The sequence below is a fragment of the Mastomys coucha genome, unplaced genomic scaffold, assembly GCF_008632895.1.
Source record: "Mastomys coucha isolate ucsf_1 unplaced genomic scaffold, UCSF_Mcou_1 pScaffold4, whole genome shotgun sequence".
NCBI classification, from domain to species: domain Eukaryota; kingdom Metazoa; phylum Chordata; class Mammalia; order Rodentia; family Muridae; genus Mastomys; species Mastomys coucha.
In genome coordinates, this window is record NW_022196910.1 from 13,439,679 (window position 1) to 13,453,871 (window position 14,193).

At 45.4% G+C, this 14,193-nt stretch overlaps 1 protein-coding gene across 1 annotated transcript; it reads right to left on the reverse strand.

The window, feature by feature from the left end:
• Positions 1-242: 242 nt before the first annotated feature.
• On the reverse strand, positions 243-9,456 carry CUNH12orf45 (chromosome unknown C12orf45 homolog). Its single transcript, XM_031349832.1, has 4 exons — positions 9,300-9,456; positions 7,577-7,663; positions 4,755-4,891; positions 243-3,384 (listed from the first exon to the last, which is right to left on the reverse strand). Exons 1-4 carry the CDS (start codon positions 9,412-9,414, stop codon positions 3,163-3,165), a joined length of 561 nt encoding a protein of 186 aa, XP_031205692.1. The 5' UTR covers positions 9,415-9,456; the 3' UTR covers positions 243-3,162.
• Positions 9,457-14,193: the final 4,737 nt, after the last annotated feature.

Genomic DNA, 14,193 nt, shown 5'->3' on the forward strand with positions numbered 1-14,193 from the left:
AGAGAACCTTGTGCAGCCTTGTAGGGATGGATTTCTGGGTACTGTACAATCTCAGGCCCCATCCAGCTCGAGCTGCCCATCCTTGTATAACCTGCTGGGGAGGCGTGAGACCAGGACACGGGATCAAGAGGCTGTTTCTGTTTTCACACAAGATCTTGGTCTGCAATCTAGGCTTGCCTTAAATCCTCAGTCCTCCCGTCTCAGCCTCCCCAGTACTAGGACTACAAGAATGTGCCACCAAATGCTTTAAACACATTTTAAAATAGAATTTATTAATTTCTGACAATTTCATGCATGTAAACAATCCATCTTGATCATCTGCACCCTGACACCCCCTTCAACTCCCACAACTCCCTTCAATATGACCCTCTCCCTCAAAAAGACTTTGAACTTACATTTTTGGGGGACAGCTTAAGTGACTGTATGCCTAGTGTCCCAATGTTTACCTTAGAGGTAACCAGTCTTAGGGCCTTCAGCTAGGGTACAAGACATAAAACCACTTAACAGTTTCAATGGGTTTCATAGCCGTGCCATCAAGAGAGGTAAGCCCAAGGTACACAATACTAGAGCAACTATTAATCACAAAGGGAAACCCTAAAACAAGTGGAATTTAGCAGGATATGTATTGAAAACTTTTGGTACCGCTTCTAGGAATTTGGCATTTGTCACTGAGCTCGGACAAGAAGTATGCTCAGATAAGAATATTAGAAACAGTGACCACTGGGCTTTACTACTTTGCTGAATTACTACCTTATGTGATATCTTTGCTTACTACTTTACTTAATTACTACCTTATGCGATCTTCAAGTTTACTACTTCACTTGATTACTTTGTCTTCTATCTAAGAACTGACCATGTTTTTGGATGTACCTAGAATGATATAAAAGCAGGCTGGAGAGAAATGAAGCCACTTCAGCCTCAGTACAGGCTGGAGTCATGTTGTAATTTTGTCTAACTTTTTCTTTTCAATTCTCACTCCCTCTCTTGAGACCCTGTTGACTGACTGAACTGGTGTGGTCAGATGTGCTTCACCAACAGTATAATCAGTACATCCAAAAAGGAATGTGTGAAGAGAACTTTTTTGACAAGACTATAAGGTACCACAAAAAAGAAAAAAAAAGGAAAAACAGAATCCAGACTACAGAAACGGCATATATATTTAAATGGCAGCTGAAGTTTCACTACACATGCAGAGTGCTTCCAGGAACTGTAGGGCTGTTAAGTTAAAAACTCCAATCCCAGGGTTGTCTAGTTTCCTGTGAGTTGTTGGCCAGGGAGATAGATCCCAGAAGTGACTACTGTCACTATATTTGGATGTGTATCAGAGCTAAATGGTCATCCCTACCACCTAGGACACCAAATGCTGACTTCAGGAGCCTAGAACACCAACCTGGGCTTATACCAGAAAGCACTACCCAATCCCCAGCAGTCAGTATCTGAGGGTGTTGTTGGGCCCAAGGGGGAGCCTCACTTGCCTGAGGACACCAAGTACTCCACTACCTGTGTGTTACTTGGGAACAGCAGGTTCTGTGGCGGTTCAACCTGCACAGGAACAGTTCGCCATCTTCCAACTGTCTGTCTAGCCTCCTCCATACTCGGGCTAAAGAAAATCCTATGTCCAAACACACATGTACCCAATCAATCACTGTGATAGTTTAAATGAGAATGGTCCTTATAGATTTGAATGTTTGGTTCCTAGCTGGTGAACTGTTTAGTAAGAATTAGGAGCTGGAGCCTTGTGGGGAAAGGTATGCAACTGGGGGCGGGGGAACACGGACAGACTTCTGAGGTTTCAAAAGTCCAGCCAGGTCCAGTCTTATACTCTACTCTGCCTGGCGCCCTGCCCACCCCCACACTCCCGACCTGAGTGTTATAGACTCACCCTCTCAAACTGAAAGGAAGCCCACAGTTAAAACGCGTTCCTTTTACTATTTGTCTTGGTCATGAAGTGTCTCTTCACAGAAATAAAAAAGACAATTATCCTTTGAATATGATGATCAGTCATATGGTAGCTACCAACTGTCACTGAGGAGAACCTCTTCTTGCGTTGGGTAGCAGGGATTGTAACCTATGATGATCTGACCTGCACACATGGTGGACTCTCTTCAGTCAGGAAGGTAGTTATGCATGCCCTGAACATTTCACTCTGCAAAAATTACCATGATACCTTCTTCTTTCTAGGGGCTCAGGACTATGAAGCAAAGTACAGAAGGGTGGTGAATGCTGGAGTGTGGAAAAATTGGCAGTCCAGGCTTGATGCCCTAACCCAGCTTGAAGGTGGAGCAGTAGCTGCCAGAACCAACCAGAGACCCTGGCTCAGAGGAAACAAGTATCTCATGGTATGGCAAATCACCAGGATAAGCGACAAAGGTGTTACCATCTCCACTGAGTCACAGGGCACAGTTCCTCTGCTCAAGCAGCCTCCTGAACAGAAGGCTCATCTTCCCGCCGCTGGCACTTGCCAGCCTTGATAACATCATCTAAGACTGGATGGTCAGTGAAACAGCTACCCAAGTTATCCACTCTCTAAGCTAACTGGAGAACTGGAGTCATTCTTCAGGCTGTCGGTAGCATTACAATTTGAAACAACAATTTTACATGACTTCACACTCACATACAAGACTCACATATAGCACTAGTGGTTTCTAAGCTCTCTCTTCACAGAAGGAGCAAAGATCAATCTGCTCTAACAGGATGTCAACTGCTATCCCTTACAAATCTTTAAAAGGCAGCTTGGGTTTTCCTGAACTAAATATAGGCACAGTCACAGTTAAATGGCAGGGGGCTGTCATCCTGGGCTTGTCTCTAGTACCCAGTTCCTATATAACAAACTGCAACCTGCCTTGAAATAAAACATATCAAAACCCCAAACTGGCAGTGGGGATCTCGTAACCAATAGCTTGATTTCAGCATAGATGAGTCAAAGAGTTACAGCCCACTCTAGAGCAAACGTCTACATGAACCAATCTTGTCATTTCTTTCTTATCTTCTCAGAGTCCAAGGGCTCTACCCTCTCTGCAGCCAAGCTCTGAGCACTATGTAAAATACACCTGGGTTCGTGAGTTTTTCTTTGTGACACGTTAGGACTAAAGTCAATCAGAGCAGGACGCCTTCCCCACCATCCCCAGGCAGGGAGCACCTGCTGCTTTCATGTGGTTCATTTCACTGTTTCTTTTTTTTACTTGCCGGACTGTCCAAAACTTCAATCTTGCCTTTGCCACCGTCTGCGTTTGGAAACTTAATGTTCTCGATGGTGACTTCAGAGGGAATGCAGTCATCTTCTTCAGACTCCGAGCTGTCCCCAGAACTGTCCTGTGAGCTCTCTTCTGGACTGCCCTCCTCCTCTTTTGAATCTGACTGATGCATTTCAAATAAAGCCACATCCTATAAAAAAGTATCAGGATGAGAAATATTCTTCAGGGCAGTTCTGTAATATGCTCTAAAAAAAGCAACATGGCTGGCTACAGAGAGGGCTCAACAAGCAAGTAAAAGTACTCGCTGCTTTTCCAGAGGACCCCAGTTCAGTTCCCAGCACCCATTAGCAAGTGGCTCACAACACGGCTAACTCCAGCCTCAGAAAATCTAACATTCTCTTATGGACACCCACATAGGTGACAGAAATATACACAAACATGCACATACACAAATAATTAAGCAACAGAAGAAGCTACCAATATTCACTACACATTCTGGAACAAAGGTTAGGCTGTGTGCTGAACACAAACGGCACTTTCATGCTCTCAGGGTGCTAGGATCCATCTTAAGAGCAAAGTCACTGAGTGTTTGAAGGATCTGTTTTACGTATGTCTTTAAAAATGTTCTTCCTGCCTACTATACATCCAATAGCACTCATTCAATAAAACTGGACTAGAGCAGTGGTTCTCAACCTTCCTAACCATACAACCCTTTAATGCAGTTATGTTGTGGTGACCCCACACACTCACCATAAAATTATTCTCATTGCTATTCCTAACTGTAATTTTGCTACTGCTACTTAGTATTAAAAAAACGTTTTCTGGGTCCTGGCAAGTCGAGACCCACAGGTTGAGAACTGCCAGACTACAGTCAGGCATCACACTGGGCACTTCAGACTTGACAAGAAATGCAAACAGCTGGCCACAGTGACACAGCTACAATTCCAGTCTATAATAACAGCAGTGGGATGACAGGCAGGATTGACAACTTGAGGCCAACCTGAGGTTTACCTCCCAAAAAATATCACAACTGTTGCCTTAGAAAAATTTACATTTCTGAGCAAAAGCCAGCAGAGTATAACTGGCAGATAAAATCCTGCCCGCACCCACTTCTGTTCAGCTACTGAAGTAGGAATGGCGTCTGTACTTTCAGAAAGTAGCTGAAGAGGAAAGATGAAACTGTAGCACGCCACAAGCTTCTGAAACCACAGCCCTGGGCAGAACTTCCCACCGCAGATAACTGTTCCCCTGTTAGCCAACGGATAGCCCTTCCCTTAAAAAAAAAAAAAAAGAAAGAAAAGAAAATGTATATAACTCAAGTTTTAGTAGCCATAATTTTATTTGTTAAGTAACTAGCATTCAGCACTGAACTACAAGTCAAACAGAGATAGTATGACCTGTAGAAGTCAAATATGTTCTATCATCTTGCCTGTGTGAAAATGTTTGCTAATTTTAAAGTAACATTTTACTTTAGAACAACATTTTAAAATATCATTCTTTTCCCTTTTAGTGGCAAATATATTAATTCCATTGTATGAAACAGAAACAAGGCTGAGTTACCATCTGTATGATGTTTCCAGACGTCTCGTTGATGTTTTCAATGTTGAAATGACCAGCTGGAGCAGCTGCCATTTCCTTCCTCAGTTTCTCATTTGCCTCGGCCATTTGTGGGAGAAAGGCCTGAACCTGGTCTAGCACTGGAAGGTGAACACAGCAAGCAAGCACATTAGTAAATTCTAATCCAGCCCTCCTAGCACAGCATTTCAGAGCAGAGTTAGCAACAAACCCATCAACTGTACATCCCTCTACGTCTGAGCCACCCTGGGTTGGAGGCCCAGAGCTCCACCAATCAGATATATTCCCAGGCCCTACAAACTCCCAGAGCAACACGACCATGTGATTCACAAATTATTACTTAATGTTCTGTTGTTACTCTGACATCCCCAAAGTATAAAGTTCTAGAAGGCTGGCATTCAACAAGATGACTGGAGAAAAAAACAGAATGAGCTAATGGTTAAGTGCACGTGGTCTTTACAGTAAGGCTGTCGAGATTATTAATGAGACCCCATTTGCATTTTTGACTATGCCAGTCACCTGGAATGTCTGTTACCTACCCAACTGCCCACCTTTCATCTGAAAATGTCACTACCACCCTTCTTTAAAAAATAAAAGGCTGGGCGGTGGTGGCACACGCCTTTAATCCCAGCACTTGGGAGGCAGAGACAGGTGGATTTCTGAGTTCGAGGCCAGCCTGGTCTACAGCCTGAGCTCCAGGACAGCCAGGGATATACAGAGAAACCCTGTCTCAAAAAACCAAAAAATAAATAAATAAATAAATAAAAAATAAAAAACAACAAACAGGAACATGCTTGCTATGTAATTATGAATTCCCTATGTTCATAACTTGGGCTGGCTCCCAAGTTCTGCATAGGATCATGCCTGCCCTTCCTTTGAAGCTTGGGTCACTAATGCTCCTCACTGGTTAACTAATGTTAACATCCTGAACAGGCCTTTGTTTCTGCAGTCTTGCCTACCACAATCTGCCCTGTGGTGTAATCTGATGGGGTATTCTAGCCAAACCAGTGAGCAGTCAACTTGAGAGCTGAGGAGAATACCACCAAGTAGACGAATTGCTCATTAACCAGCTGACTTACCACAGCTATAGAACAGCATCTTCAGGTTAGTCTAACACCAAGAGAGCAGAGCTCAGACCGCAGCACATGAGGACAATGGGCATCCAAATCCAGATAAATTTTTAGTTTCTAACTAAAAATTCTAACTCTGGCTTCTCTTATAGCAATCTAAGCTTCCATTCTTCTGCAATTCAGAGTTCTAACTAATGCATTCAATCTCACCACTGTGCTGGCTAGTTTTGTCAACCTGACACCAGCTAGAGTCTGAGAGAACCTCAACTGAGGAAATGCATCTGCAAGACTCAGCGGTAGGACATTTAACTAATTACTGATTGATAGTGGAGGGCCCAAACTATTGTGGGTGATGCCATCCCTGGGCTGGTGGTCCTGGGTTCTATAGGCAAGCATGCTGAACAAGCCATGTAAAGCAAGACAATAAGCAGCACCCCTCATGGCCTCTGCATCAGCTCCTGCCTCCAGGTTCCTGCCCTGTGTGAGTTCCTATTCTGGCTTCTTTCAGTAATATACAGTGATTTAGAAGTATAAGCCAAAGAAATCCTTTCCTCCCCAAGTTGCCTTGATCTTGTGGTTCCATCACAGCAAAACAAACCCTAACTAGGACAGGAATTGGTATCACAATAGTGGGGTATTGCTGCAGCAGAAACTTGACTGTATGTTTTTAGGATTGTAGAAGAACTTTGGGCTGTGAAAAGCACTAAGCGTTCAGAGCTCAATGAGCTGTTCTGTAGGAGCCTGGAGGATAAGGATGTCGAGAGCAGTGTAGATGATAGAGGTCTAGCTTGGGACGTTTCAGAGGTCAGTTTTAGAGTCCTTTAATGACTATCTCCGCTTCCCACAGTATAAGGGTTCATGAAGCCACACAGCTTAAGTGGGTTCCAAGGACCTGAACTCTGGTCCTCATGTTGGCTCAACAAGCACCCTTATTCTAAGCAATCTCCTAGAGTAAAACCTGCCAGGTGTGCTGGCATACACCTTTAACTCCCCTACTTGGGAGCTGGAGAGATGGCTCAGCAGTTAAGAGCACTGACTCTCCTGAAGGTCCTGAGTTCAAATCCCAGAAACCACATGCTGGCTCACAACCATCCGTAACGAAATCTGACACCCTCTTCTGGAGTGTCTGAAGACAGCTACAGTGTACTTACATATAATAAATAAATAAATCTATCTTTTTTTTTTTTAAAAAAAAAAAAAGCTCCGCTGCTCGTGAGGTAGAGGCAGAGGTAGGTTGAGTCTATGAATTTGAGGCTGGCATGGTCTACACAGAGTTCCAGGCCAGCCAAGGATAAAGAGTGAGACTTGTAGGAGAGGAGAAAAAAAAAACCAAAATTGGCATGGCAACATATCCTGGTAATCCTAGAATTGGGTAAGAGAATCTGTAGTTCGGGGTCATTCTCAGCTCCACAGTGAAGCAGGAGGCCATTCTGGACTACATGAGACCCTGTCTCAAAGAAAACAAAGCTAGTTAGCTAGACCACAACTAGCTGGGCTTTTGGGGGTTTCAAAAATACCTTTTAATTCTGGGGGGAAAAAAAAACCCATACAAAAACCACCGAAAACAAAAAACTGCAAGCAGGGGATTAACATGAGAAATTCTACTCCTCAATGACTTACACAATGTATTTGACTCTATGGTCTGGTGCCAAGAAGACAGACTATCCATATATCAAATAATGGATTAACTAGCCTAAATTGGGGGCGTGCCCTCTGGAGCAGAAAGGAGGTACTTACAAGGGCTCCTCTGCATCCGAACTGTTTGAAGTGAAGAGGTCTTCCTGGAATTCGGCTTAGAGCTGATGAGCAACTGGTCCCAGATACCTGAAACCACACAAACAAGCAATTTACAGTATAAAAGGAAGAGCCTCGATCCACAAGTGCCCCTCAGAAATGAGATGATCCTCTGCACTGCGAGGTTCATCTGAGAACAGTGAGAGACAGCACCATCAGCACAGCCTGCAGTCTGGACCAAACACTCCTGTCTGTACATCCATCTCCCCTCTCTCCAGCCATCTCACCCACCTCAAGTACTGATCTGGAGTAAGTACACATTGGATTCCATCTTCTGGGTTAACAAAAGGGTTGGGGGACTGGACATGGTGGGGTACACTCAAAAGACAGGCAAGTGGATCTCTGAGCTCCAGGCCAGACAAGGCTATGTCAAGCACTGCTCTTGCAGAGGATCAGGGTTTGATTCCTAGCACCCACATGGGGGCTCACACTGGACTGTAACTCCAGTTCCTGAGGATCAGACACTTTCTGACCTCTTTAGGCACCAGGAATGCACAACGTACAACTTTAAACAATAGTTAACAAAATGTAGACCTGCAATGAGTCTTCGAGTTTAGTTAAGAAAGTCAGAAATATTGTAATCCCAGCACTTAGAGGCAGAGTTCGAGGCCAGCCTGGTCTGCAGAGCAAGTTCCAGAACAATCAGGGCAACACAGAGAATCACTGTCTTGAAACACACACATGCACACGCACATGCACAGAGGTCAGTCAGAAGTAGGACCCAAAAAGAAAGCTTTCCGGACATAGGGCTTGCCTCCCACTCAGCACTATCCACATGGTAGAAGCATTCCCTCCACATAGCAGAGATACATAATAATACAGAGAACCAAAAAATGGTTGTGTAGAATTGGGCAAGTCAGATTGGGCTTATTTATTTATCTATTTATCTATTTATTGGTAGAATGCACTTGTCTAGCTCTCCTACCTAGATGGTGCTCAACTTAAAAAAAAAAAAAAAAAATTATTCCGAGTTGCACCTTTCCAGCTTACCCTTTCCAAACCAACCGTCCAGCCCAAGCAACAAGACACTGAAATCTCAAGCCTTTGCCCACTATTCACAAATGGGAAATTTACTTTCTAGACCAAAAATCCTGTCACTCTTAATAGTAAAAGTGTTATTTGTCTGTTCATTACCTTCCAAGCCGGTCCAGGCCAGGTGATGCTTGTAGAGTTCATTAAAAACCGCCCACACCGGGGCAGGCCTAGTCGTACCCCCGACAGACCCTGGCAGCATCTGGGGCTCCGTGGCATCCCTAGGACTTTAGCATCCCGATCCCACCTCAGCGTCTCGGGCTCGGTGGCATCCCCACCCCATTAACGTCCGGGGCTCCCCCGCATCCCCGACCTCCGCAGCGTCTCGGGCTCTCTCGCTGTCCCATACTCCCGCAGCGTCTCGGGCTCCTCCGCGTCCGCAGCCCCGCAATAACCCTGGCCCCCCCGCAGCGTCTCCAGCTCCTGGGCGTCCCTAGCCCTGCAGCGTCTCAGGCGCCTCAGTATCCCTGGACCCCTGCAGCGTCCCTGATCCCGATAGCATCCCCAACCTCCCGCAGCGTCACGAGTCCCGGTAGCGTCTCAGACCTCCCGCAGTTTCCTAGGTCCAGCAGTGTCCCTGACCCTGCAGCGTCCCGTGTTTCGCTAGCCCATCCCGCTCTCCACCGTCGCTCACCTCCCGAACCCTCGCTCCCCGCCGTCAGCAGCTCCCTGGACACCGTGACCCGCGAGCAGTCTACAGAAGACGAAGGAACACCAGGACCAGTCACGCGCTCGCCGCGGAGCTCCATGCTTCCAAGCCACCACCACAGGAGGTTGGGGGGGAGCGAAAAGCCCGGATATAGGAAGGCACGGGGAAGGGGCGGGGTCAAGGCGGCAATTGGCGGAAACTAGGAGGTGGGCGGTGACTTACAGGGTGCGCGACTGGAGCTCCTGCCTAGAGCGGAAGCCTCGGGCTCCCGGGGACCGGAAGCGGGGGGGCGTGGCGGGGGGGAGGGGCACCACACTGCGTGGGCGGAGCGCTACGGACGCACGTGTCCGGAGCCTAGTCCACCCCAGCCCGAGTCTAGCAGAGAAGTTTCCTCCCTTATTATTGTTAGAAAAGAATCAACCGGGCTTGCTTAAGCTAAGCAAATGCAAGCGTAAAGAAGGTGGTGTGAGGTCTTTGTCGTTTTTCTGTTTGTGTTGTTGTCTGGGGAGGTTTCTGTGGTCTTGAGTTTGTGGCAATCCTGCTTTAGTCTTCCAGATGCCTTATCAATAGGTGGGTGCCACCACACCCAGCTTCTTTTTATTTTTTATTTAATTTAATTTTTTTTGTCATGCTGGCTGACCCAAGTTGGCATCAAATTTACCATTTTCCAGCTTCAGTTTCTGTGTACGGGCATCCATTACCATACTTAGTTTGTTATTTGTTGAAGTCTCACCAAGTTACTCTGGTTGGCCTGATACTCAAAGGCTTCCTAGGTCCTAAATAGCTTGGATTTCAGGCCTGGATGACCAGACACAGCATAGTTTACTATTTAATTGTAAACACAAAACCCAGCATGATACATGATACATGAATGCTGTTTACATCGCTATATATACACGACAAAATCCTAAAAGATTGTTCCAGGTGTTAGTTAAATGGTAAAGCTGTGAGTGAGGCACTGAGTTTGGTCTCCAGCAACAAAACAAATCGTTTTTAAAAAGCTGAAACAATCAAAAAACAAAACAACAACAACAACAAAAAGCTGAAACAAAACCACTGAATGACAAACCCCATTCCTCCTATCTCCCTGCCCCTGGGACCCAATGCTCAAACGGTTTTGTTGAGAAAAAACAAAAGAAACTTATTCTAAGTGCTACCATTTCATTTCCAGACTCCATTTAATCATAGGGAGAAACTTAATTCATGGCCCCAGGCCCTAGGGCTGCTGGAGACTGTTGGGAACAGTTGTCTGAGTCCAGACATCTCAGGGACAACTTCTCCATCTTGCTGGCAGGGTCAAACAAGTTCATGTTCCCAGACCTAGGAATGAACACCTATTCCCAAGTCTACATGTTTTTTTTTTTCTTTTTTGGGGGGGTGGGATGGGGTGGGGTGGGGGTGGGGGGTTCTCTGTATAGCCTTGGCTGTCCTGGAACTCACGCTGTAGACCAGGCTGACCTCGAACTCAGAAATCCTCCTGCCTCTGCCTCTCAAGTGCTGGGATTAAAGGCGTGCGCCACCACCGCCCGGCTGTCTACATGTTTTCTTAATAGTCTGTTAACTGGTAGAGAATAGAGGAATTGTTATTATCTAAACTAAGGTGCTTAAGTTTTAAACATATATAACTAATTGCCTGTTATGTACTAGTTAACTACATGCAGCTGACCTGCTCCTATTCCCACCCCACCCCAATCACTCTGAGGTCCACACCTAACATCTAGAAGAATAAATTATGGGCCTTGAAGCCAGGTGCCCTGGATACAGCCCAGTCTCCAAGGGGCACTCCCTTGTTTAACTCGTAATATCAAAACACAGATGAATAACAGTGCAGCCTCCCCTAGCTCCCCTCTCAGTTTGTGTTCCCAACCTTTCAAAATGTTGTATAATCTCCCTTCAGGGACAAACTTCAGATCCCACTCTGGCTGCCTCCTTGAGTGCTCAGAAAATAAAACTTTTGTTTTACTGCCCCAGAAACAATTTCTCTTTCCATGTAACTAGAATCATAAACGAATTGTTTTTGTAACTAACATATTTCATTGAAAATAATGACTTCAGCCAGGCAGTGGTGGCGCACGCCTTTAATCCCAGCACTTGGGAATCAGAGGCACGGGGATTTCTGAGTTTGAAGCCACCCTTGTCTACAGAGTGAGTTCCAGGACAGCCAGGGCTACACAGAGAAACCCTGTCTCAAAAAGCCAAAAAGAAAGAAAGAAAAAGAAAAAGAAAATAATGCCTTCAAGGTTTACTAGGAATATTATCTTTCTATTTTAATGTTGAATAATATGCTCTTGAATTGTGTACCACACTTTCTGAGAAGGGGACAGGAATTTGGGGGATAGGGTCTCACTATATAACCTGGGCTATATAGTAGAACTCCATGCTATCCTCAAGCACTTAATCCCAATTGCTGAGATTCAGGCAGGCTTTTGCTACCCGGGCTTGTTAACAGTGTGTTTTCTCTGATTGTGAATATTTGAGTTCCTACCAGCTCATGACTGCTGTGAACAGGAGCAGCAGTTAATATGCAGTTCTTGCTTCAAGCAGTGCCTTTAATCCTAGCATTCAGAAGGCAGGGAGGCTGGTGGATCTCTGGGAGTTTAAGGCCAGCCTGAACTATGTAGCAAGATCTAATATGCAGGCAGAGCTACATAGTAAATCTGTGTCTCAAAACAAACAAACAAACAAAAACCAAAAACCCTGCAGGGCTGGAGAAATGGCTCAGTGATTAAGAGCACTGGATGCTCTTCCTGAGGTCCTGAGTTCAATTCCCAGCAACCATATGGTGGTTCACAACCATCTGTTACAGGATCCAATGCCCTCTTCTGGTGTGTCTGAAGATAGCAACAGTGTGTTGACATACATAAGTCATGACATACATAAGTACATATGCGCAAGCTTGCACATGTCCCTGATTTCTTATCCCCATCCTGTGTTGGAACCCCTCGTGTATGGTTCCTTTTCTGAGCTACAGTGAACAGTGTAACAATGAGCCTAGATGTCTGAGAATCCCTGCCTTACATTGATGGATCAGACAGCACTCCCATTTTCCTTGTTCTGAGGAACTTTCATGCTGGTAGCCAGAGTGGCCGCCCCAGTTTCACTTCCCACTAGCAGTGAGTAAGAATTCATGACTCTCCCTGTCCTGCCCCTCATTTGTCGTCCTTGGTTTCCTTGTTACCAGTCATGGTGGAGAGGGCAAAGGTCACATAAAACAATTTTAATTCCTTTTCCAAGATGATGAGGATGCTGAACACTTGCTGACGTATCTACCTTTTCATGATTACTTTTGAGGACCTCCTCTTTAGTTTTCCACCCCACATATTGATTAGATGACATGTTTTGTGTTTGTGTGTGTGTGTGTGTGTGTGTTTGTGTATGTATGTGTAGTTTTATGTTTAGTAGTGGAGGCTGCCAGCAGAAAGAAGACCTCGCAAGGTTGAAGTAGGTTTATAAATACCTAGGAATTCTCATAATTGAGAATTAGTTCCAATTCTGGCCAAGGCCTACTGGTCTCAGAACAAGTGAACATGACATTCTACTAGGAAGATCAAGTCACTTAGGGACAACATCTGAGGGCCTTCCCCGTGCAAATAAAGCATCCTAACTTCTCGGATTGTGCAAACTGGAAGCATCCTTCCCTGGAATCACCTCATATTGTTTCTGAGTTCTCTGTTCACCCCATATTGTTTCTGAGTTCTCTGTTCACAAGGAAAATAAATGCATGAGTTATTTCACCAAAAATCATCTGATGCATCCATGTTACTGAGCTGTAATACTGGTTGGAGACAGTTTTCTCAGAAAGCTTTCCTTGCGGGATCTTGGCACCGTCCAGCAGTCTGGGTTAGAGATTTCCCTGCAGCTGCTTGGCTTGCCACTGAGGATGCCTTTGGCTATTAATTGCACACCATATCCTGCCATTCACTTAGTAGCTCTGACTCTGGTCCTGGGTATAAATTATAGTGTGTAAAATACTCACAGGACAAGCCCTGTTAGTCAGGGTCTAAACTCCTGAGCACATGTCACCTTTGATCTACTTTTCTTTGTGGTAAGCCCCAAGTGTGTACTCTTGAGCAGCTCTCAGGTCAATCATAAGTGCCTCACAGTGTGTGAACACCAGTATTGAGCCTTAGGGTTACTTTGAGGTCCTTGCTTAGCTCCTTGCTGCTCTTCAACACCACAGAGGAAATTACTGACCAGGAAATATCCTGCAGAAAAAGCTAAGTGAGAGGCCTGGCTTAGACGACTCCCAGATTGTCATCCTTGATAAGACTGCTGGACTGACAGGTTTAATTTGGCTTCTAAGAGCAAGAAATCCAAGGTTAAAATATTTCTCCGATACTCTATGTGAATGGTCAGAAGACCGGGCCTAGGGATCTGATGTTCCCCTGTCCCTAGTCCAGTTCATAAGCAGGAGGGGAATAGATTTTTGTATGTCCTGTCTGTAACCTGAACAAAGCCCATGTGATGCTGGCAGCCAACAGTAGTGCTTCATACTGCTTGTGACTTGCAAGAGAGAGAAGCAGCTGGAATGAGAGGTACTGATGGAGGGCTCAGGCAGGCCCTGCCATGGTTCTGCTTCAGTCAGAGCAAGAAAACCCATCTATCCTGCAGTGTGGCTACATAGCTCATGCTACCTGGCACATGACCTCAGTGTGTGTCCTACATTTTTGCTGGCTTGTCAGCCCTACTGTATACTCAACCAATCCTGCACCCTCCAGAAAATCCCTCTATACCAGCTGTGTGCCAGTCCTGTATTGACAAGCTATCCTGTCTTTTTCTCCATCATAGAGCAAGATGCCAAGTGCAGTGCCTTCATAGGTTGAGCATTGACTCTTCTGTCACTGGTGACATTCCTGACCTGAATCCTCCAGACAGAGGC

Coding starts and splice junctions, on each gene's coding strand:
- CUNH12orf45 (XM_031349832.1), bottom strand. CDS start 9,414: ATGGAGCTCCGCGGCGAGCGCGTGACTGGTCCTGGTGTTCCTTCGTCT. Junction 7,664..9,299: donor GGGGAGCGAGGGTTCGGGAG/GTGAGCGACGGT, acceptor GTGTGGTTTCAG/GTATCTGGGACCAGTTGCTC. Junction 4,892..7,576: donor TCGGATGCAGAGGAGCCCTT/GTAAGTACCTCC, acceptor TTCACCTTCCAG/TGCTAGACCAGGTTCAGGCC.